The 24,380-nt window shown below is 40.8% G+C and overlaps 1 protein-coding gene and 1 long non-coding RNA gene across 2 annotated transcripts in view; both read right to left on the bottom strand.

The window, feature by feature from the left end:
- The window catches only part of CCDC68 (coiled-coil domain containing 68), a 224,804-nt gene that overhangs the window by 167,935 nt on the left and 32,489 nt on the right, over positions 1 to 24,380 (bottom strand). The window contains exon 2 of the mRNA XM_086960408.1: positions 7,863 to 8,002. Within this exon, the coding sequence (XP_086816534.1) occupies positions 7,863 to 7,988 (126 nt within the window). The 5' untranslated portion in view covers positions 7,989 to 8,002. The remainder of the gene's footprint in view (positions 1 to 7,862; positions 8,003 to 24,380) is intronic.
- On the bottom strand, positions 22,481 to 22,861 carry LOC147726316 (uncharacterized). The gene is made up of 3 exons (XR_015309430.1): positions 22,778 to 22,861; positions 22,643 to 22,724; positions 22,481 to 22,545 (listed from the first exon to the last, which is right to left on the bottom strand). It is a non-coding gene; the product is annotated as an uncharacterized LOC147726316 (long non-coding RNA).

Consider the following 24,380-nt stretch of genomic DNA (forward strand, 5'->3'; position numbering starts at 1 on the left):
CTGCCTGTGCCAGTGGCACAGTGTAAATTGTGTTTATTATCTAATGTGTTTGGTATAATACAAAGGCTATTTTCATATATAACCTTATGTGGAGTTTCCTTTGTGGTGGGCCTTGGGTGTTGTTGCTGGGTGCGTGCGCAAACGCTTTACACCTCACTCCGGGATAAGCCTGACTGCTCGTGCCAAGCTACCAAAGGGGTGAGCAGGGGTTATCTTTGCGGGTGACTTCCTTGCCCTGACTAGAGTGGTGGTTTCTGCCTGGCTTTGGCGCAAGCCTTAGCCAACCAGAAATCCCCATTTCTAGCAAGCGATATAACCTAATACTAGTTTAAACACAACCTTTCCCTCTGAAAATTCCTTTTCCCAAAATCTAGGAAATTCTCTGCACCTTCACCTCCTTCTGCTGCTCTTTTTCTTTTGAATCTGATTAAATAAAGGAGTATCCTTTTCTTACATATACACAGGTCAGGTCTTTGATGAGCGCTGCAAGTCTCTTCTGATAAGTACTGCCACAAACAGATATTTTTAATTTCCACTGCTCACCTTGTGTAAGACTCTTTAGCATCATCTGCTACTCTATAAACAGTCATTTCTATTTGGTAGCGCCATGATCTACTCTTACAAAGGTGCACCAACATGCGAAGGTTCATGTTTTGTGCTCTCATAAGAGAAGCCACCACTGTGACAAGGAGAGCTGGTAGATCTCCAATTATGACCACAATTAACAACTATGCCTCCTTACCAAATCCAGAAAATTGGACCGCATTCATTTAGTCTTTCTGATCTTCTGAATGTACGCATTTGCAAAACACTGCAGGGGGTTAGCAAGAGGGCATGGAGTAATCCACCTTGTGATCAAAAGCTGTGCTGAGGCCATAGCCTATAGAAGTAATGGCCATATGGTGGGACTCCCGTTCACTCCTAGGTCTGCACCTGTTTTTTTGTAAGACACTAGGTTGAGAACTTCTAAGCATGAGTTTCTCTTACATTTCTTTTGGCCCACATTCTACTTACTTTGTATCTGCAGCACACCTATTCCGTTTTTTTTAGTTTATGCATTTTCTTCCTGTTTACATGTGTAGAATATCCTTGTTTTTTATATACCTCCCTAGACTCATAATTTCACATTAAATCGTTTTGGGATTATTTTTTTATTTTTACAGTTGCATAGTACATGGGATGGCATAAACAGTCATTCTATCAGCTATCACACAGTGATCCACTAATGTTTGTGGATAATGGTTGAACAGATTTATTAATATCAACCAGCGTTTCCAGTACCTAGCATCATTGATCACTGCACCAGTCCCATTTCAACTATCATCTTATGTGTATGTAAGTGTTGTAAGTGAATGTATACTAGTGAGAGACGTCATTAGACCCTCTCCGCACTACCTATGGCAGAGATCCATCTGCCTATTGTAATCTTGAATAAAGGACTTTGATCAGAATTTCCCAAAAACTTTAATTGAGTTAACGTTTTTCTTTTGTTTTTCCAAAATTAATGCTTTTGCATATGTCAATAAAAAAACTTTTTCATGCTGTTTTTCTCAAAAACATTCAATTCGCTGATTTGATAAACACACATGAGTTACTAAATAAAGAAAAAGGTTATCCTGTCCCAATGCATTTCGGGATTATATCCCTTTGTCAGGGGTGCTGAAAAACATAATCAAATGCATATACTTAAAATATGATCAACAGCACACGAAATTGTTGAACAATTAGTTCGCAGGTTGTCTATCATGCTTTCCCAAAACTAATAAAGCATTAACATTTAACACTATGTTAAATAAGATTTTTCCATTGTGTAAACTCATACATAAAATTTTAACTGTGATTTACATCATGTTACATCATTACCCAGAGTACATTAAATTCCTGCATTGTTGCATTTTCTTAAAAAATAAACTGATTTTTTACTTAATGAAATTGCTCAAGGATACTAGTGAGTAGAACCCTGATAAGAAGATAAGGGTTATATGAAATACGGTTATGAATGAAATTCGCGCCAGTGTAAAACTCACCATAAATATTGTGCTGCCTTGTGATCTTTGATAAGCATGCAAATTCTAAGGTCGGCAAGAGACTCAATTGAGACCTTAAAAGTAAAAAGTGACACTCAGATTCTAAATTGTTAATTTGTTTTATCAGTAAGCAGTCAATAGACAGTACTACGTTTCATACCGTATCTTGGGTACCCGCTTTATTTTGGGTGCGTATCATGGAAGTGGTCGAAACGTCCTCTATTAGAAGTATTGCTCTATAAACGAAAAAAGAATAGAATGTTCTGGCAGTCTAAACATAACTGAGATGGTCTCCCTGATAAGTAAAGTAAACAAATACCTTTGCGTTCACTGTTGAGAAACATAGGATTCAGGGGTAATACTCTTCGTTGACCAAGTAGATTTTCGGTCCACTGATTTTGTGAACTGAAAAAAGTACACACGGATATGTTAGGAGATGGTAATATAGAGGTCTAAGCCCAACTATAGTGGTCTCGCTAAGGAGTAAACAATTACCTTAACATTCACTAAGGTGAAAACGCGGGATTCAAAAGCGACGCTCTTCATAGATTGTGTAGGTTGAGGATCCGGTGGAGATGGGGCTATAAAAGTGCACATATGATTGTTAATATTCCACTGTGTAATACCAACGAAAGAAGCTTGGTTGTTAGAGTCTCAATTCAAGTTTACCATTTTTGCATGAATTATAATTTCATGCTTTCATGATATCTTCCAGCAAAGAATCCGAAAATGCAACTGCTCTAGGGATATTGGTATCTGTGAGAAAGACGGAAAGAGTCCGTTCTGATTAAATGTCCTAAGAGAATTGCAATACTAACCTGCTTGCGGAAATAAATGAATACCTGTGTTGCGAAGGCCAACCTGGTAAACGGGAGTTCCGGGGTGCTTTGTGCGAAGTTAACCACTGATGTGATTATTTGCAAAATCCCAATGCCCAAGATGAAAATGAGGGTAATATATTCAGTGAGAAGTTACGGTGGGCTAAAACAAGTAAATTAATAGAATAACGTGAATACCTGAACAGCGAAAATATGCATCTGTTCAATCGGCGTGTAGGTCGGGAAGACGCGAGCGAGTTACTCCAAAGTCTTGCCTGAGTTGATGGGTGTGAAGGTTAAGGATGGACTGAGGAAATGGCTGAATGATCAACGGCACGATAATGAAAGGGGAAGAGTTACTACATAAAACGGATTTATGGAGAAATTTTTTTTTCTCGAAGAACAAAAATGGGTTAACTGCCTATATTATGCTGTTAAATAAACCGGTGTTAGAGTTTGTTAGATGTTATAAAGATGGAACGCGCGAACAGTGTTTGGATACACTAGTTAGTTAGTCATAAACGAAGAAGAAATACTATCTAAATGCTTATACTGAACTGGTTTATGGTGGAAGGAACTTTAAAGAGAGAATGGGAACCTGGGTATAAGTTCCGAGTAGGATGATGATTATAAAGAAGTGTTATCTGATCTAAGTGGAATTGTGGTCGTTTCCTGGGTAGCAATATAATTGTGTGAAACATTATTATACATGGTTGTAATCATCTCAATATTAATACAATATCTGTTAATTAAGACTTCACGGTGACTTAGATTGGAAAAATTATAAAACGTCCCACATTTGATGTCGTTAATATATACAAATGAATGCCAAATAGTGTCTTGAGAGTAGACAATTCAATAATGTTTTTGGGATTTGTGGATTAAGTGGGCTTCCTCTAAACAGAACGAGTCTGTGTTGAAATCTTGATAATCTAAGTATTACAGAAAGCAAGACATGTCTATTTTGTCATTAAGACCTTTAGGTGCTTGAGTTTGTAAAAAGTCTATCCACCAAATTTCTTTGTGATAGCCAGGTTTCATTGTTTCGATCTGGTTTAAGTTGAATCTGTTCCAGGACTTGAAATCTTAGTTGCGGAATCGTGTTCTTCATTTCCGTCCAATGAGATACTAGACTCGATGTTAAGCTCTTATTCCGTATTCTGCTCTTGTGTTCTGTGATTCTGACTTTTATTTTCCGCTCAGTTTTCCCTATATATAGTTTTCCACAAGGACATTTTATGCAATAGATAACATACGAGTTGCAATTTGTTTGCTGTCTGAGAGTGATTTTTTTACCAGTTTGGGGATGCTGTATAAATGGTCCTTCCATTACATTGTTACAGTGGTTACAATTGTAACATTTTCTCATGCCTTTGGTGGAGCTTATAGGTACTGTATCCTTCTTGGTGCGAGTCACTATTTAATGCAGATTGAAATGTCTAGTGTGAGCAAACAAAGGTTTGTTGGCAAAAATGCCATGAAAGTCTTCTTCTTTTTGCAACAATTCCCACCTTGAATTGATGATTTTTTTAATTGAATTAGCTTGTGTAGAGTATTTGGTTACAAAAACTTGACGATCCATTCTTGATTTAGTTTTGGTTAGTAACAGTTGTTCTCTTTGGATTTCTGTAATTTTGTTTTCTGCTTTTTGTATCACATCATTAGGATATCCTTTTGCTTCAAATCTTTTTCTTTGATTGATGATTTCCGTTTCTAAAGCTTGTGTAGTTGATGCGATTCTTTTACAACGTATAAGTTGTGAGTATGGTAAATTTCGCAGAAGATTCCTGGGGTGAAAACTGTTGTAAGCCAAGGTGTTATTTCTGTCTGTAGGTTTATGATAGACCGAAGTTTCTATTTTATTGTTTTGCAATTGAACTAGTACATCTAGATACGGTGTTTGTTTGTTGATTGTGAAAGTAAATTGTATTCTTGGGTTTCTTTGATTGAGTTCTAGGATTTTTTCAATCAATAGAGTTTCTGGTCCTTTCCATAATAGGACGATATCATCTATGAACAATTTATAAAAAACGGTGTGTGTTTTCCAAATGACTTCAGTTAGGATAAAGTCGTTCTCAAATTTAGCCATGAAGGTATTGGCATAGGACGGGGCTCCTGAAAATCCCATTGAGGTACCGCTGATTTGCAAATAGTACTCATTGCTCCATTTAAAGTAAGAATGTTGTAGGCAAAATTGAAGTAGTTCGAGAATAAATACTTTATTTGCTTTCAAGTTTGGTAATTGTAACAGTGCCCATTCACAAGCTTCCAAACCTTCAGCTAAGGGGATAGAAGTGTACAAAGATGTTACGTCGATGGTGCATAGCAGAATATCGTTGTCGTCTATTGTTATTTCATCCAAGGATTGTAGGAAATGACCTGTGTCTTTTATATATGATTTCCATCCTTGTACAAAAATCTGAAGGAATTCATCAATATATACTCCCAAGGGTTCAAACAGTGACCCACAGCCACTGACTATGGGTCTCATTGGTGGATCAGTAGCATTTTTATGAATCTTGGGGAGCATGTAGAGTTCAGGACAACGAGGGTGTTTAACAGTCAAATATTTCTTGGTGTTCTCATTGATCCATTCCATTTCCAGTGCTCTGTTTAAGATTCCTTCCAATGTTCTGGAGATTTCTTGAATCGGGTTCTGTGAGAGTTTTAAATAGGTTGTTTCGTCTTGAATGTGAGTTTCTACTTAGGTGTTATAAAAAGAAGTGTCCATGATGATTAAGGCTCCTCCTTTGTCTGCTCTCTTTAATGTGATTGAGGAATCCTCAGCCAACTTTCTGAGAATATCAATTTCATGCTTGTTCAAGTTCAATCTGTGATGGTGATGCCAATTAATTTGTTGTAGGTCCTGTTTGACTAAAGTTTCGAAAATATCCAGAACTTTGTGTGAGATTGGTGCCATATATGTGCTTAGTTCTTTGAATTCTTTATATTCAGTGTCAATTTTTGGTTGGGTAAATTCTGGCATGGTTGGTACTATGTTCTCAAAAAAAAAGTCTTAGTCTGAGTACCCTCATGAATTTAAAGAAAGCTATTTCTGTTTCTAGTTTGGTACTTTGATAAGTTGGTACAAATCCTGTGCCTTTTTCTAGAACATTGAGTTGTTGTTTGTTCAGTTTTTTCGACTATATATTAATTGCTAGACTGTTTTTGCTTCTCAAGTTCTGGCTGATTGTGTCCTTTTCCATGGCGGGTCTTACGTTTTCTGATGATTCCGGGGGCTTTCCTGTTGACGGACCCTTGTCTAAAAAACTCTGCTGTTTGGATGTTGTGCTTGTTGAAGCGAGTTCAGCTTGAGACACGTTTCCTGAAGCTGTTGTGACTAACGGTTGGCGAGTTGTGGACAAATCCTTATCAGAAACTACACTCTCCTGTGAAGATGATACAAATTTTGGTGCTGGTTTTCTTCTAGCATACACTTCTGCCCAAGTGTAAACTTCGTTGAGTTTATAATCTATCGTATCTCTCTTAAACTTGCGTAGTTTCATTTCTTGTGTGTCTTTCATATTTGTCTAGTTTTTCATTCAGATCTTTTAAGGTGGCTGATAGCTCATCCTGTTCCATTTGTTTTGTGATTTCTTGCTTTAGAACGTCAATTTCTTCTTCTAATTCCTTGATAGTTTTTGCTAATTCTTCTACCAAAAGTAATATTAAATCCAAGTGTTGTAAGTGCCACCTATGTTTCTGGGGCAAAGGGGGTGATAGAGCACAGTTGCTTTGTCATTTGTAGTGGTGCATTATAATCAGGAGTAGTTCGCATCCGGATATAATAATTTATTTCATTAACATTGTGTCATTAGATCGTGTACTGTATTAATGTGAAAAGTTCAGTGCATTTCAGTGTAAATTATGAAGAAAATCAACATTGTATTTATATGTGATTAGAGGAAAACGTTAATTTGCAGAGCTTATTTAATGCATTGATTTAAATGTGCACTGTAAGGATGTTCATTTATGTATGAGCCTTATGAAATAAAAGTGTTGTTTTTTATGTTGGCCGAATTCTGTAGGCCTAACATGTATTTCTCCCCAATCGCTCTCATGTTCGGTTTCTAGTAAAATTCCGGTGTATTCAGAACTTGCTCTTTCTCACGTTTCTGTTGCAGGTGGAGAAATCCATCCTTGTTAGTTTTAATAATGTCTGTTTTAGGAGTTAGGCTTAGGGAGAAGAACATACATTGAACAGTGGTGCTGATAATGTGGGATGGTGTTCTTTCTCACCGGAGAGAGCCTGGGAATCAAGGTAATCAAGGCAAGGCCTGGGAGCATTGTTGCTGCATGAAAAGGTTACCTACAAGTAAGGGGCTTGCATGGATGGGGTGATGTTGCGTAGCATTGAGGGACTTCTCTTACAAGTTCATCTATTGGACTTAGGGTCGGGTCAGGGGACTTCTGTTTTTGCCATGAGAAAGAGAGCATCTTAGAACGAGCTCTGTAACTTTATGATTGAACGTGAATGTCCTTCCGAGGAAGCCTTCGCGAGCGGACACCTTTTCAGACCTTGCCTTGGGGAAAAGCCAAGTAGGGATGGCACGTAGTCATAGTGCAGAGACAGACTAATGCTTTTTACATACGAACCTCCAATGAAGGGGACTTTCAATATCAGAGCAGTAATTTTTTGTGTCCCGATTCTGGTGTTGTTTATTCTGCATATGGTGCACCATCTTCATTTCACAGTTAGATTTGGCTTTACACAAGTTCCATTGTATTTTTACACCCTCGTCTTGAGGCGTTTGTATGTCCAACTGTTCTTGGCTTTGTAATAAACGTACTAAACTTTGGATTTGGAGTACGATTCTTCGGAGTCATGGTTCATTGGAACGGTAATGTGCAATTGGCTAATGATTTTCCTCCCCTCCACACTTTCAAACAGAGAGACATCCGCCAGTGATTCCAGAGTAAATCTAAAGTGGAATCTAATGATCTGGTAAAGGCCTAATCATGTACGGCAATTACAAACACATTAAAATAAAGAAGTTCTCATTGTCTTTTATTTTACCTTTTTGACGTACTCAGTTTCTTCTTTGATTTGTGCTGGGGTGGATCCATATAAAAGGATCGAATTTTCCTCTGCATCGAGTTCTCTTTTCATAAGTCCATTTTCAGCCAATGGCATAGTTGCCATTGCAAATTGGCCACCTGCACCACAAAATAAACACAGTTTTACTTGTGTTTGCCAAAACATGTCAACACCAACAAGCGCTGTGAAACCACAAGTATTAGCTGCGGCTTTATTTCATTGGCTTGAGAATTTTTGGGAAAGTACATCTGCATTTAATACATAAAGGGGCATTATTATAAAACAATTAGAATTTCCACATATCCATTCTTCCTATTTTATGTTTGAGATGCCTCCATTTACTTAGAGTTTTTATTTGGTCTTGATGGACACAAAATTAATACAGATTGTGCAAATTCTTAATATTCATTAAAATATTTCAAATGTGTTATTGTAATAATAAGTACATAAAAGGAATAAAAGTAACATTCATCAAATCCAAAGCCGCAGTTTCTTCACCGAAAGCATGGTCATGGAAGAAATAAGATAATGTGCTGAATTCTTTTCTACATATGAATCTCAACTTAAATTAGAAGAGAACGCATTTCTTCAGTGCCACAAAATGTCCTAAAATTTACACTACTGAGAAAGATGCTGATTTAAAGTGCCAAATTCAGTGCTTAATTTGTAAAAATAGAAGTGCCAGGGCCGTCTTCAGGAGGCCACTGCAGCTTGCACCACCCATTACTGCTGTCAGCGCTGCCAATAAATGGAACGACACAATTACTAACCAGCAGACAACTACAAGTGTGACAATTCTGACTGATCCATACCCCCAAAGCCATAAGAATGGCTTTGGTGGCAGGGATTAGTCATTTTTAAAGTGCATTGAATGAATAAACAACTGTCGTTATGCTCATCTCTAAATGAGACAAAGAGCACCACCATGCAGCAGATTGTAATAAATGCCGGTGTTGTCAATTACATGTCGGTGCCGAGCACCGGAAACCTCCGGCTCAAATTAAGCACTAGTCCCAATCATAGTATATTTTCCATCAGTGTTTGTAGTGGATCCCGCTCTGAGTATGGGTCTAAAAAGATATTTTGACACGTCTATCGCTTCCCCCATCCCCCCCTCAACAGCAGGGCCATCAAGCCAGGCAGTGATGGAAACATAATTGGTTCAGGAAAGCAGTAAGCGCTGAATGGGATAGCGGAAACAAGCTAGATCATACCTCCTAGGAAGGCGCTCCTCTTTCCTGCAAACCACAAACACCATGAGTTGTGGAGAAGGGCACATAGACTCCTATGCTGCAGCATTTGCAAGATCATCTGGGGCATACATAGTCCCTATGCATCTCACTGACGGATATTGCATGCCCATCAACCAGACCAAGTGCAGAACACCGATATGGCATACTTCAATGCCTTACCAATACTAAAGACAAAGGCTCATTTGTGGTCAACAGGTGCAATTTATATCCGGGTCTACGTCTCCCCTCTGTCCTCCAGGACATTCTTCTTGAACGATCCCCGACTTTATAGAATTTAGAAAGTGCTGACAGTAGGTTTTGTTCATAGTTAAAGAAACGACAACATCTGCCACCAGGAAGCAGAACCGAAGAAAACATAGGTATGCTTGTTCAAACAAACCATGAACCTCAGCATGAATAAATGCAATTTGGCAATGAATATAGATAATTCTTTGAACAAAGAGTAGTTGAATTACATGAGATCAGTTATTGCCGTACTGTGCAAAAAGAGTAGAAAATCAGTATATATTCAGTGCATAAGCTATTAAAATAACATCCCAGCTACATCTCTTCGGTGCTTTATTTTCTTACAGTGCTACCCGATTTGACAGTTTAGTGCTATAAGATAGTCTGTCTGTGTAATTTACAGGATAACGGTACAAACATTTAAGGTCCTGGAAAATGGCTGAGTTGCAAGATTCCTTTTATAGATAAATGCATTTGCCAGATTAGGAGCTAGTAAAACTGACGCCGTTTGGTGCAAACCTTTGATCCCTGTGGCCCACATGCATCAAGCATTTTTGTATTCGCAAACGGTGCGATTCCTTAAAATCGGCCGTTTGCGAATGCAAAAGTGCTTTTTTGGGATGCATGAAGCAATCTTAGAATTCGTAACATGTTTGCGAGTTCTAAAATTGCGGGTGCATTTAAGAAGTCGCAGATGTGCGATTTCTTAAAAGCAATGCATCATTAAATTTAAAACTGTAAATTCGCAATTAGGGTGCCAAATTTACCGAGTGGTTGAACCACTCGGTAAATTTGGAAAAAGTGTTTAAAATGCTTAACATGTTTTTTTTTCAACATTCATGTTTCACACACACATGTCCTTAGGACATGTGTGTGTGAAACATGATGCGAAAAATACATTTCAGGGGTGCATGGGGGTCCTTTGGACCCCCCCCTGCACCCATGAAATTTTCAAAGTGCCACTCGCAATTTTCATTGACTCCTATGGGCCTTTTGGCCCATAGGAATCAATGGGAATTGCTAAAATTAACTTAAGAATTCGGTATTCATTTGGGATTCGGTAAAAATTGCGATTTTTACCGAATCACAAATGAATACCGAAAATAATGATGCATAGCATTTTGCACTTCTTAATTTGCGATTCCTTATTTTTCGCAAATTAGGAAGTGCAAAATGTCACAATGATGCATGTGGGCCTATGATCCGGAGGGCTGTACTCAAAACTCTACTGCTGTGGTGAGAACCTTTCAAGGACCCACAGAGGGGGGGCACCGCCTCGCAATCATTCATCACCCGCATTTCCAGCACATCCCACTCTCCTATTATCATTCTGTAGTGGAACACGTAGGCAAGAAAGACAGGTTTGCTTAGTTTGTGGCTGCCTGGCAGGCAGAAGCTGGCTGACAAGCATCTGGCCCGTCCTCATGTCTTGGTACCTTCCAAGTGCGACCTCTATCAACAAAGACCGGCTACATTAAGCAACAGCGTGTGCTGTGACCTTCTACTATTCAAGGTCAGGAAGTGTCAACATAACTGCCAACAGCGGGGCCCATAAATAACCCTGGTGTTTCCTATTTTCCATGAAGGACGCAGCGTAGTGGCTCTGCTGGAGCTAGAAGGCCGCAGTATACTATTACTTTTTTTTCATCGTCACCATGAAATAAATTAAGCCCAATCAGTTTATTTACATAAGCATTTATAAAGACCATCAACAAGGTTGTCCCTTCCACTTGTCAGTCTTGGCTTTTTCGTGATGGTTGGGGCGGGAGGGTAACCGTTGTAGCGGTTTAAAGCTTAAATTGCAACTCTGCTTCTGCCTGCTCCCCCTGTACCGTGGACCGGAAGAGCTAGGTTTGCACCGCTCACCCCCATTCGAACTCCTGATCTCTACCTGCCCCCAAGAGGCGGAGCCATTTAGACGGATGGCCTTCCATTGGTCATTCTTGCTGCCCTTGCATTTGTCTTGCAACGAGTAGATCGCCGATGTAACCGACTGGTATTTTCAAGTTTAGCATCCCGTGCTCTTTCACAACTTACACATTCAACTTTGCAAGATGCTCCCCTACATGTCTGGGACCAAATGATCATTGTGGAGCCAAGTTTATTCCTTGCGTCCATCATCAGCTGTCTTCGGCCGAGGGGTTTCAAGTTATTGCTCCCCAGATGGACTGATGCATGTTCCGGGAGAAGACTGTTTATTTGGCATGGGGTTGAATTGAATTGAATTGAAAAATAATTTATATTGCGCAGAATAACCCGCAGGTATCAAGGCGCCTAGCAGAAGGTCAGGGAATGACCAGGAAAAAACATTAAGACCCTAGACATATGCTTGCTTGAAGAAAAGGGTTTTTAAGGCAGTGCGAAAGTTCTGTAGGGACGGGAGAGATCTCAGATCCAAAGGAAGTTCGTTCCACCACTTAGGAGCAAGGGTGGAGAAGGCTCTGCCGCCCCACTTAGCTCTTCGAACACGGGGGCTGCCAAAAGCAGTTTCCCAGAGGAACGCAAGTTTCTTCGGGGGAAATAGTGGGAGATGATGGATCCTATTCCAGTGTCGCTCTTTTTGGCGATGGCTCTGTAGGTCATACACAGGACCTTAAACCGGATACGATGTTCTACCGGCAGCCAGTGCAGTGTTTTCCTGGCTGCAGTGGCTGAAGAGCGTCTGGGAGTGTCCAGGACAAATCTGGCTATGGCGTTTTGGACTACCTGTAAGCGCTGCAGCTGTCCTTTATTAAGTCCAGCATACAGCGCGTTACAATAGTCCAAACGCGAGCCGATAAGAGCAACAGCTATTTGTTTTCTTGCCTGGAGGGAAAGATATTTCCTGACCCTACGTAGAGTGTGAATCAGGCCCCAACAGGTGGAAACGGTTCTGCTCACCTGGCTGCCTAGGTCAAGGGCAGGATCTATTAACACCCCGAGATTTTTAGCAGAGGATGTGGGGGAAGGGCAGGTACCAAGGGAGTCAGGCCACCAATTGGCTGACCAGATGTTTTCTTTCCCCCCAAACACCATCACCTCCGTTTTCTCCCCATTCAGTTTCAGAGAGTTCTGGATCATCCACTTACCAACCGCCTCCATGCAAGATCTAAACTTGGAGGCGATTAGTTCATCTGAATGGGGAAGAGAAACGAGGATTTGAGTGTCGTCTGCGTACGAGACTACCTCCATCCCAAATGATCTTATTAATTTGGCTAGTGGGGTAACATAGATATTAAAGAGGGTCGGGCTAAGTGCTGACCCTTGAGGGACCCCACATAGCACAGGACGGGATGGAGATAGAAACTCCCCAAGCTTGACTCTTTGTTCCCTCCCCATGAGGAAGGAGGTCAAGAGATCCAGAGCTGCGTTCTTCACCCCCACCTCCCTCAGCCGCGATGTAAGTACTGAGGGGGAGAGGGTGTCGAAAGCCGCAGTTAGATCTAGCAGGACCAGGAGAGATGTCTGGCCCTCATCTACTGATGTGCGGATCTTGTCAAGCACGATGGTGAGGGCTGACTCGGTACTAAATTCTTTCCTGAATCCATGCTGGGAGGAGTCTAAGCATCCTGAGCTTTCGACAAAGGCAGCAAGATGCTTGTTAAGATGTGTCTCAAGCATCTTAGCAGGAGCAGGGAGCAGGGAAATAGGCCGGAAGTTTTTTAGGACCCCCGGATCCAAAGAGGCCTTTTTCAGCAGGGGTTTCACTACCGCCTTCTTCCACTCTGCAGGGAAAATACCATCTCTAATAGCTAGATTCATTATCTCCAGCAAAGGTGGTAAGAGGGTCTCCCTACACTGTTTGATGACCTTCAGTGGGCAGGTATCCAAAGGTGAGCCAGACTTAGTCTTGGCTAACAATAACTCGAGATCTTGCAAGGCCAGCGAGGGAAAGGTGTCCAGAGTGCAAGGAGGGGAGATTTCAGTGATGGTCGAACTCATCTCTACCCTGGGTATGGATGCACTGAGAACAGCTCTTTGTTCCTCAAGGGCTAGGTGAATATCCTGGATTTTAGAGTGAAAGAAGGAGGCGATCTTATCACAGAGGTCCTGCGAAGGGATGACAGGGTCAGGGACTTGCAGTCTGACCAGAGAGTCAACGGTTTTAAAGAGTTCCTTCGGGGAAGAAAGCGAGGAGGTCGCGGTCACAAAGTATTTTTGTTTAGCCTGCAGGATTTCAGCCTTGTATTTTTTAACCAGAAGTCGATGAGCTTCCTTATTTTTGAAGTCCCAACTAGCGTGCCATAGCCTCTCCTTTCTCCTCACTTCTTGCCTAAGAAGCCTAAGGGAGTCGGAGAACCAGGGGGCAGAAGGTCTCTTTCTAGCGCGGCGTCGGGATTGTTCTGGGGCTAATTGATTCAGGGCCTCGGTAGTGACCTGTTCAAAGTGAGCGACTGCAGTCTGTACGCTATGTAGGCCAGTGATAGCAAGGTTTGCAGCCAAGGGCACGAAGGAATTGCTATTAATATTCCTGAGGTTTCTAGTAGTCTCTATTGTATGGTTCCCTAGTTTACGGGAGTTCACCCTGTGGTGTTTCAAAAGAAAAGGGACCGCCAGATGGTCAGACCAGGAAAGATGAATCGGATCCTTGGTAGTCAAGCGGGGATCATTGGAAAAGATGCCATCCAGAGTGTGTCCTGCACGGTGAGTAGCTCCCGTGACACGTTGCGTAAGCCCGCAGGATTCTAGGGCCTCTGTGAGACAGGAAGACGGGGTGCCCCCGAAAGTGGTCCAGAGTCTGGGCGAAGTGGAACTCATACAGGGGAGATATATGTATTACACCGGTTGCCCCTATTGAAGACGAACAACTGTCTCCATAAATCTGCTACAGAAAATCTGTGATATTTCATCTAGATTTTGGAACCTTAAGTACTGCCATGTTCAACCATATGTGCTATTTTTGGTACTGCAAATGCAGATTGTTTGTTTTTTCTCTTTTGTTCTTAAATGAATAAAAATAAATGTAAAAAACAATGATTCGGTCTAATGTAGGTGTATTATACAAGAGTCCTACTGTCTCAGTCTACTGATTTCCTTGCCTGACATGCTGTATCCTGCTGCTGTGGAAGATTCAGAGTCTCAATGAGTAGGTGCTGAAGCATGCTGCCTACAGCCTATCGCGGCTATGGCCGTCTGCATGACTTGCCTGAATATTGCCAAACCCCTGGTGGTCTAATGATCATGAATGCTCTCAAAAATAAAATTGGGCAATAAGATGGGCATTCTATGCAGTCAAGGCTGTTCTCCCTGCCTAAACCTAGCTGAACAGTTTTGGAATTTCTCAATCTCAGCACTCAGTGACTCTCTTGCAATGACAAGCCTGGACTGAGATGTGTCACCTGCCACTGACTGCCAGTGGCTGCGATAAATGCAAACATTCCATCCATCAGCTTCTGTTTGTTTCAGTTGACTTGGAGGGAGCCACCAGTTCACTTACTTTGCAAGCCACAAAGACTGCTGCAGCAAATGCCACAATGGCATAACTGTTGCTGTGACCTTTATTAATGCTCTCAATTAAAATAAATTTAAAAAAAATGTTTTTTTTTAAAAAAAAAAAATCAGCAAGTAGCTTTCTTTCTTTCTGCTATGCGTGTGGCCAGCCTCACTCTTTCATATATGGCCTCAGGTAATGACTTTTTTGATGTCCAAGATCACCTTCCTACTGTTGGAATGAGTAAATATGATGTCAATCAATACCATGATATGTTCAGGTCCAACAACGGCAATACCGATAAATGCAATTTCAACATATGCCATAACCTGTCCTCCATAACAATGTAAATACCCACAAATGCAATGTCAATGTATGCCCTAATCTATGCCCACCCAACAGTGTTGAAACCGGCAGTGACCATGTCAATGTATGCCATAACCCATGCATGAAAGACAATGTTGTTACCAGTAGAAACAAATGTTGATGTGCACTTAGCTAGGCAAGCATGACTGCACCATTATCAGTAAAGATAATGTATGCTAGGACAACTGTAAGCAGAATGTTGAGAATGTCGATAAAAATGATACCAGTGACTGCCATGCTATTTCCCTGAGTTCCAAAAAACGTGTACCATTGCAGTCGGATTTACCCAAGGGGACCTCCCCATCAACCCCCAGTCAGAGATATGTGGTCAGGCAGGCCCTGCGACTGGCAGCTAAGCCTATTGAGTAACAGGTCACATGTGGGGTCTCTCTAAACCCAAAAGACAAATGTGCACCCAGGGAAAACCCTGATCGATCCAACAAATGGATAGTTGCACCAAAAACAGGCCCGAGGAAATTGTCCCTAATATAACAGTTTTGGCCAAAGGCTTGTGTTGCCCAAAAATACCACAAAGCTAGATACCACATGTAGATAGGAACACCAATCCAATCAGGACACAACATACACACCACACGAGTGATCAAGCGGTCCTCATGCCAGACAACTGGACACATACACACTGGGCCACACCAGCTCTCCTAAGCTTGTTAATTTTGGACCGAGATGCCTTTCAGGAATTCAGAAATTACTTTCTTGTACCTCACAAGATGTATATGTAAGCCAAAACTTTGTACACCAAGAGAATTTTATCAGACGCATTCTGTTGAGACTCTCCTGGGCGCTGCCTTTAATTAAATCCACTTGTTCCAGTTTTGCCAAGCAGAGCTTGTTTTTTCATTTCTTTAAGATAAATTCATATCTGAGCAACATTTGTGCAAGCCAGCCAGGAGAGTTTGGTTTATTGAACCTGACTGGTACCGAAGCAAGAGGTCCCCTGCCAGAACTGATTCATCTGCGCAAACAAGATCGGTGAGCAAACACCATAATTGATTAGAGGTTCTGCTGAATCTGAAGGGTGGAGGTCAATCCAAAGGCTGTCATCACAAGGGTAAGAGTCATCTGATCCTTAGCCCCGGCATGTGGGGTATGGCAAACTAGGACAAGTGCGTAGATCCCCTAGTCAAGACGGTAGAGCAAGGTGAAGGTAGTATAGATTTGTTTTTAGCTTGAACAGTTGGGATTGACACAACAGTACACCCCCGACCTTGGTGTGTTCTTTAGAGTCACCACCTCAAACTGATTTTATAGTCAAATTGATTTTCTTAGAGACTACTGGGGCTTCTGGCGGGGGGGGATTTAAAAGAACTGTAAAGGTGTATTTTTGCATATAGACCTTTAGGCATCAGGCAGTCTGTATACACTATCTTGGGTGTGACATAGGGTGTAATTTGGAACATTAGTGAAAAGTCGAACTTCGGTGAAATAAGGCATAGCTTGCGTCTGGCCACAGAGGGACAATAGTTGTCAGGTTATACCATTTTCTGTGTAAAGCAAGGCTTCCTTTGTCCACCAAGCCAATAATGGCAGACTCTCAGGCTCTCTTAGTTCTGCATAGTACACGGGGCGACCCCTCTCCTCAGGCAGCCCGCACTCCGTCACGGTCAGCCTGCACTTATCTCGGACCGGTGCAACCAGACAACCATAGCTGGCGCTTTATGCTTTTAGCAACTGTTAGGACTTAAATCTTTTGAAATTCCATTTCTCCGGTTCTAGCGATTGGATTTTTGCCATTTTGGTGTCAAATTATTTATTCAATTTTACTCTACGTTTCTAAATTGTTGTGGTGCGTTGCTTCTGCTTTCACATGATTACTGTTTGAAGTGCTGCATAAACACTTTACGAATTGCCACAAATTTAATCAGGACTGCTTTTGTGCCAAACTACCCGAGGATTAAGCACAGGTTAAGTTAGGGTTAACTTGTGACAATCTTAATAAAAATGGTAATTGCTATTTGGAAAGGGTTTTACACCCCCTCAACCAATAACACAACTGAATGTGTGCATAATATGTTCATAATTTTCCTTTACGTGGGTCAAATACTGAATCAGGGCACAGAGTGTGCACCGCTAATTACTGCTCCCCACGCTATTTCTTGGACGAACAACTTTCACCAATATTTTTCACCATAATTGTAATAAGTCCTTTACAGTGCTCCTATGTGGAGAAATACTGTAGTTCATTCAGATTTGAGTCAGGCCATAATGATTATGCTTCTTGCAAGTTCTGCTGGTCCTAAGCTCTATGTTCAGTTCAGTAAATGTTTAGTAATGTCAACATCTTCATGAGGTTAGTTATATTTTTGACTACCACTGGTGTACAAACTTGTACAATTCTGTGTTGAGATTTTGAACTCTACAGATTGGATTGCCACACACATCCAGGGCTGTTCTGTAGTTCAGAGAAGGGTAAATGCTGGAGCAATAAAATTCTACTCTTGCATCAAATTTCTACAAATAAAATATTGAGACAGATTTTCTCTAGATGGCTCGGAAAAGCTGTGTCACCCTGCTTGGTTAATATATGCTGACCCTTCTTGTTGAAGGAGCTTCACATTTCAACAGGTTTATTCTACAACAGAGCATGTCTAAGTTGATATAGGGTACACACACATTGGAACCTTAGACTTCGTGAATTATCCCTTTTGGCCACTATCCCTTCACACCTAACTAGGAGATAACTGGCAGTAAACATCTACTTAAATGGAATAACCTCTTTTACCCACACCCATTAGGGAAGAATGCCTACCATCTCTCCCAAGCCAAGTCCCACCCAGTACTGGAGTTCTCTTCCTATTCTCATAAGACAAGTGGGCATCGTGCTTTGTGGTATTCACTGCCTCAAATGAATAGTGTTAATCAAGAAACAAAAGTGCCAGGGCTCGGTTTCAGATCACAACAGCTTATTTATTCAGCTGATGTGTACCTTCCTTTCATAATTTCGTGAAGGTGTACATTTGTCTTTTTTTTTTTTTTTTAAATCTTTATTGACAGATTTTTAGATAATTTTCCACCCTCTGGAGCCCAGAGGGGGCAAGGAACAAATGAAAGTATATATGAACAAAAAGACAATGATACATAATTAAAAAGAATGCCATGTCATATGACTTGTTATGACCTAAACAGAAAAATCCTTCTTCATATCTAAATATTTACACCGACCAGTCTAAACGGAATGGAGTCACTCTCCTTATACTTACATATTGAAATCAATTAAACACAATATACACAATATATACATTATACATTATATACAGATAATATACATTATATATACAATTCACACTTCTTCCTTCCATTTCGTTATTGGCTCCCATATTTCCAATCCTAATTTCCTTGCATTTTTCCCTCTCCTTGAGTAAATCGCTCTTTCTAAATTATATATACTCAACAACCTAGCTAACCATTGCTGGAATGATGGTGCCATTTGATCTAACCATGCTGAAGCAATACATAGTCTATAAACTGCCATGGCCACAAAAATAAAGTAGTTTCCTACCTCACTTTCGTTGCTTCCGTCTACCCCTAGCAGAATAGTCGAAGATGTTAAATTAGTAGATAGTTTTAATGCCCTTTGTAAAAACATTTCTATCTCCTTCAGTATAGTCGCCAAGCATGGGCATGTTGCGAATATATGGATAGCATCTGCGTCTATACTCGTGCACCTAGGGCAGTTTATTCCGGTTGTCGCCCCCCATTGTGCTAGTTTCGCCGGGGTGTAGTATAGCCAATACAAGGTCTTATAGTGCTGGGCCTGTAAAGACGCAGAGCATAAAATATTCTTCCCTAATTCTAATGATATATTGAAGCATTCCTGTTCTATACCCAGCTTCGCCGACCAAGTTTCCCCCCACTTAACCATATCATCTGTTCTTTGATCATTTAGTTCAGCATAGAACCTTTTAATTGTGCAATCTACTCCAGTATGTATTATCTCTAATATGTTGTTTTTCTCAAATCCTCTTAGTCCCCCCGTTTTATTCTGTAGGAAGCTTCTTACTTGTAAATATTTGAAGAAGTGTCTTGTTGGCAAATTAAATTCTGTCTGTAAAGTTGAAAATTGTTTCACCCCTTGTGACACCATAAGGTCCCCCAATTTTGTTATCCCTTTTCGATGCCACTCTGTATATACTGAATCGGAGAATATATCTCCCGGAAAAAACATGTTCTCATATATCCTCGTATATCTGTTAAACTTCCCCAGTCCAAATTTCTTCATAAAAGCCTTCCATAAATTATATGCACCCAAAATAGTCTTAAAACGTGTTCGTTTAAAGTAAGCCGTGTCAAAATTTTTCAAAAAAATATTTTTAGTTTCTTCTCCCATCAGTATGCCATATATCGCTAGTGATCCCGAATGGTCTTCTCCTTCCACTTCTGCGCCACCTATTAATCCTACCATATATTGCAGGGCTGCAGCCCAGTAATAGAGCTTAAAGTCCGGTAATGCCCATCCTCCTCTTTCCCGTGGAAGTGCCATGAATCTTGCTGCTCTCCTAGTTTTGCCTTTACACCAGATAAATTTGTTAGTCATACGTTCAATCCTTTTAAACCACAAATTATCGAACCATAGGGGAATTGTCCGAAAAAGGTATAAAAATTTCGGCATTATTAACATTTTTACAATATTCACTCTTCCAACCAGTGTAAGATGGAGATTATTCAATCTGTCTAGTTCTCCCCCTACTTTTCGTACAATTGGATCAATATATAATTCTACTATCTTTTCTAAGTCTGAGGTTATCGTTATACCCAGATAGGTTCCCGTCTGCACCACCCGTAAATCCTGACATATAGCGTTATTATTTTTTATAATTTGTGTTTTTCCAGTATTCAAAGAATACCCAGACACCTTCCCAAATTCTATTGCCTCCTGTTCCACATATCTTCTAGCCTCTGTGGGTGATGATGTTATAACCGCCACGTCATCAGCATAAGCCAAGATCTTACAGTCCCCCCTGAGTGTGGAAATTGGGGGAATATCCATATTTGACTCCAATCTCCGAATTAACGGATCTAGATATACTGCAAACAGTAGCGGGGAGCATGGACAGCCCTGCCTGGTGCCCCTATTAATTTTTACTTTTTCCGTTGAACCCGCATTGATTCTGATTGTGGCAACTGGATCTCTATACAATGTCTTTATCGCTGTCAAAAAGCCATTCCCAAATCCCATTTTTCCCAGAACACTCCACAAATATACCCATGATACACGGTCAAAAGCTTTTTCAGCGTCCAACAGTAGTACCGCAAATGGATCCCCACTAGCCTCAGTTTTGTCCATAAGAGTGATTAGCTTTCTTACGTGGTGCGTAGTCCCCCGACCCGGTATAAAACCATGTTGGGTGGTGGTAACCAGAGGTGTTATTACGCTGGCGAATCTTATTGCCAGTGCCTTAGAGTATACCTTTGTATCTGTGTTCATGAGAGTGATTGGTCTATATGACCCGGGATCTATTGGTACTTTTCCTTTCTTAAGGATAACAACAATTTCAGCCCCAGACCAGGTGTTTGGTGTTGAGTATCCCTTCTGTGCCTGTTTCATAATATAAAGCATATCTCCTCCTAGCTCCTCCCAGAACACCTTGTAGAACTCTAACGGGATCTTATCAGGACCGGCCGCTTTTCCAGAAGGTAGACTCTTCAAGGCTGCTTTTATTTCCTCCATATCTAATGGTTTATCGATCCTCTGTTTCTCTATTTCATCCAGCTGACTCCCTTCATAATGGTTCAGATATTCCATTATATCTTCAGGATCTTTTATATCGGTTTCCAGATATAGTTTTGTATAAAAGCTCCTGAAGACTTACCTAATTTGTTGTACATTAGTTACAATCCCCCCTGAGCTGTCTTTTATTGCTTTTATCTCTCCAAATGAAGCCTTCTGTCTCGTTCTGGCTGCTAACATTTTGCCAACTCTTTCACTCATCTCGTAACAATTCTCTCTATTAACCGTATATTGTTTAGCTGCCCTCTCTGCTATATATTCTTCTGCTTCCATTCGTAGTTTTGCAAGTTTACTATATGCCGGGTCCATTACAGCTCCATTACTAGTTCGGTCTGCCCTATTGTTTAATTCCTCCTCCGCTAACAGTAATTCCCTCCTTACCCCATCACTTCTTTCTTTCTCCTGTTTCCTTTTCCTAGCCCCAAAACTAATAGTCTCTCCCCTCACACCAGCCTTAAAACAGTCCCACACTATCCCCACAGGTGCTGTATGCCTATTTATATTCAAAAATTCAGTTATCCATCCCTTCATGTGTTGAATATATGCATCGTCCACTAACAATGCCTTTTCAAATGTCCACTCCGATACCTTCCTTGCAGCTGTCATTCCCTTTACAGTGGCAATAAGGGGATTGTGATCCGATAAGATCCTTGGTAATCTCTCAATATCTGCCCCATCGATGCCTTGACTGCTAATTAAAAAGTAGTCTAGTCTTACACTTATTCTGTGGGGTGCTGAATAGTATGTGAAACCATCTTGGCCAGGCTTAAGAGTATCCCATACGTCAAATAGTCCATTATTTCTTGCTAAATTATAAACTGCTTTGAAAACCCTTTTCTTCCTTCCCTTATATTTGACTGGAGGTTCCAGCCCCAAACCCAATCCCCCTGCACCATTGATGTTAAAATCACCTCCTATCAATATAAATGGAGCCCAGGTCGCCAACTCAATATCAATCTCTTCGAAAATTTCTGGATCATCTCCTGTGGATTCATAGATAGAACCAAGGGTAACCCATGTTTCCCCAACCAAGCATTCTACTAAAGCCCATCTACCCCAGACATCCTCCCAGGTGTACATTTGTCATTGTTTCAAATTTTCAAAACATATTTACATTTTATGCGAGCTACAGAGGATTAAACATTCCTTTTACTGTGGAAACAATACAAACAAAATTTCATAAATTACAATGCTATCTGTATGTTCTGACAAAAACAAATAAATGGACATTCATATATGGTTGCACTTTCACTGTTTCAATATAAAACAAACATTGAATCATATACACCAGGAATTATTCAGGTACTGATCCTATGGGCAAGTAGTCATTGTTACATGGACCAGACACATTGGGCAATATGACTTTAATTGCATCGCCCTATACTTTTGTGCTAACCCCTAACATTTGGGTTGCCTCTTTTAAACAGCCGAATAGCCGACGCGTTTCCAAACCCTTCTTTTAGTCAACAGGGTTCTTCTTCAGGGCTGAGCTGTATACCTGTGGTGTAAAATTGGGGGACATTTAGTATCTCCTTTTCTCTAAACTGTTTAATTTACATCTTATGTAGGTAAAACCTTGGGGGGATTTTTACCTTTTTTTGGTGTTGTTGGCTGTTGTTTTCAAAAGCGGGGCATCAAATTAACCTGGATTTTCACCATTGCCTAAATAAAATTAAAGGATGGTGGTTTTATGAGTATGTAAAGTTCTGGCACTTGTTTGCACATTTTGTGTCCAAGTTTGCGGTGCACTATCACTTACTTGTTTTGTGTGCTTCTAATCAATCATTGACTTGAGGTGACCGTTTGTAGGAGTCTATTGGGTGTTCCGCGATGATTTCATTCTGTTTGAATGAAAATTAAGGTCAGTCCGCGGATGAAAAGATGCCCGAATTACTTTTGTGTGGCGCGGTGTGGAACCCAGGCGCTGCTACACTTTTGTTCGTTTGGACGGTTGTGTCTCAAGACCGGTTCAAAGTTCTGTGAAATGAACACAAGGGTAGCTACCATTACTTAACGGTCATGCCTATGTTTAAACTACGCTTCGGTCTGTTCGTTACAGACTTCTTACTTCTGTCTCTATGTCTCTAACGCAGTGCTCGGGGCTCCGTGTGTCGCGTGACATGTCACTCCTTACACTGCTATTCAAGTCAGGCTTCAACACCCAGTGGAACTCAATTTCCTGTTTAAATATGCTGCTAGGCATTATGGGACTTGTAGTGTTCCAAATGTATTTGCTTGGTTGTGTGTTCAGTTTTTTGCTAAATGACAAAGTGTTTAGCGCATTAACTGACATTTTATTAGTTTATGCTTCTTGGCAAGTGGTGGGTTAACAGGGGGCTCAATAATTTGATCTTTGTAGTTCTGACATTTCGTTCAACCCATCCATCACACAGTTGAATTTAAGAATCAAATAAGCTTCTTTTTTCAGTAACATGGCATCAATGTTTCCTCCTCTAGGAGGAACTTTCATAGCTTGTAGTATTGTCCATTTGAATTCTGTCTCATTGTGTTGATATTCCACAAAGTGCTGTACCATGGGTGCAGACAGCACTTTGTGTCTGATTCTTGATCTATGTTGAGCTATTCGTTGGTTAGCTTTCTGGGTGGTTTTCCCAATGTACAGCTTGGGACAAGGGCACATGATTGCGTATATTACGTTATTTGTTTTGCAATTTGAGAATCCTTTATGTGTCCATTTTATTGTGTTGAATTGGAATTCCTCCCCTTCTATTGTGTTGGGGCAGGAAGCACACGAACCACATTTGTGAAGGCCTGTTATGGGTGGTAATTTCCACAGCGTGCGTAAGTCCGTTTTGGCTTGGCTGACTCCCAGGTCAGCTCTTACAATGTGCTGTGCAATGCTTCTGTTTTTCTTTAGAGCGAACAACGGCTTCTCCATTGGAACTTCAGAGTTCATGATCAAATGCCAATTTTTTAAAATAATGGACTTCAGCTTGTTGGTGTATGGCCCGAATGTGGTAACACATACCGGCCTTTCAAGGGGTTTAGTGTCTTTTTTTATTCTCAATAGTTTTTCTCGTGGGGTGTGCCATGCCCGTGTGGTTGAGTGTTTCAATAATTTAGGAGGGTAACCTCTTTGTTGAAGTTGATCACTAAGTATTTGAGAGTGGGTTAAAAAGTCTTCCTTTCTGGAACAGTTGCGTCGGATTCTCAACATTTGTCCATACGGCAAATTAGATTTTAAACTTTTGGGGTGGTAGCTTGCGTAATGCAAGATTGTGTTCTTGTCCGTGTTTTTACGATGTAAGGTGGTTGTCAATTTGTTTTCATGGGGAAAAACCACCACGTCAAGAAAAGTGAGAGATGTTCTGCTGTATGTCATTGTGAATTTTATGTCTGGATGTCTGGTGTTAAGCCACTGATGGAATCGGGCGAGCATTTCTTCAGACCCTTTCCATTGACACCAGATATCATCAATGAAGCGATACCATTTTGTTATGTTTTGTTGAAATGGATTGTTGTGGTAAATGAAGCGC

This window comes from Lissotriton vulgaris, chromosome 3_1 (assembly GCF_964263255.1).
Source record: "Lissotriton vulgaris chromosome 3_1, aLisVul1.2, whole genome shotgun sequence".
Taxonomy (NCBI): domain Eukaryota; kingdom Metazoa; phylum Chordata; class Amphibia; order Caudata; family Salamandridae; genus Lissotriton; species Lissotriton vulgaris.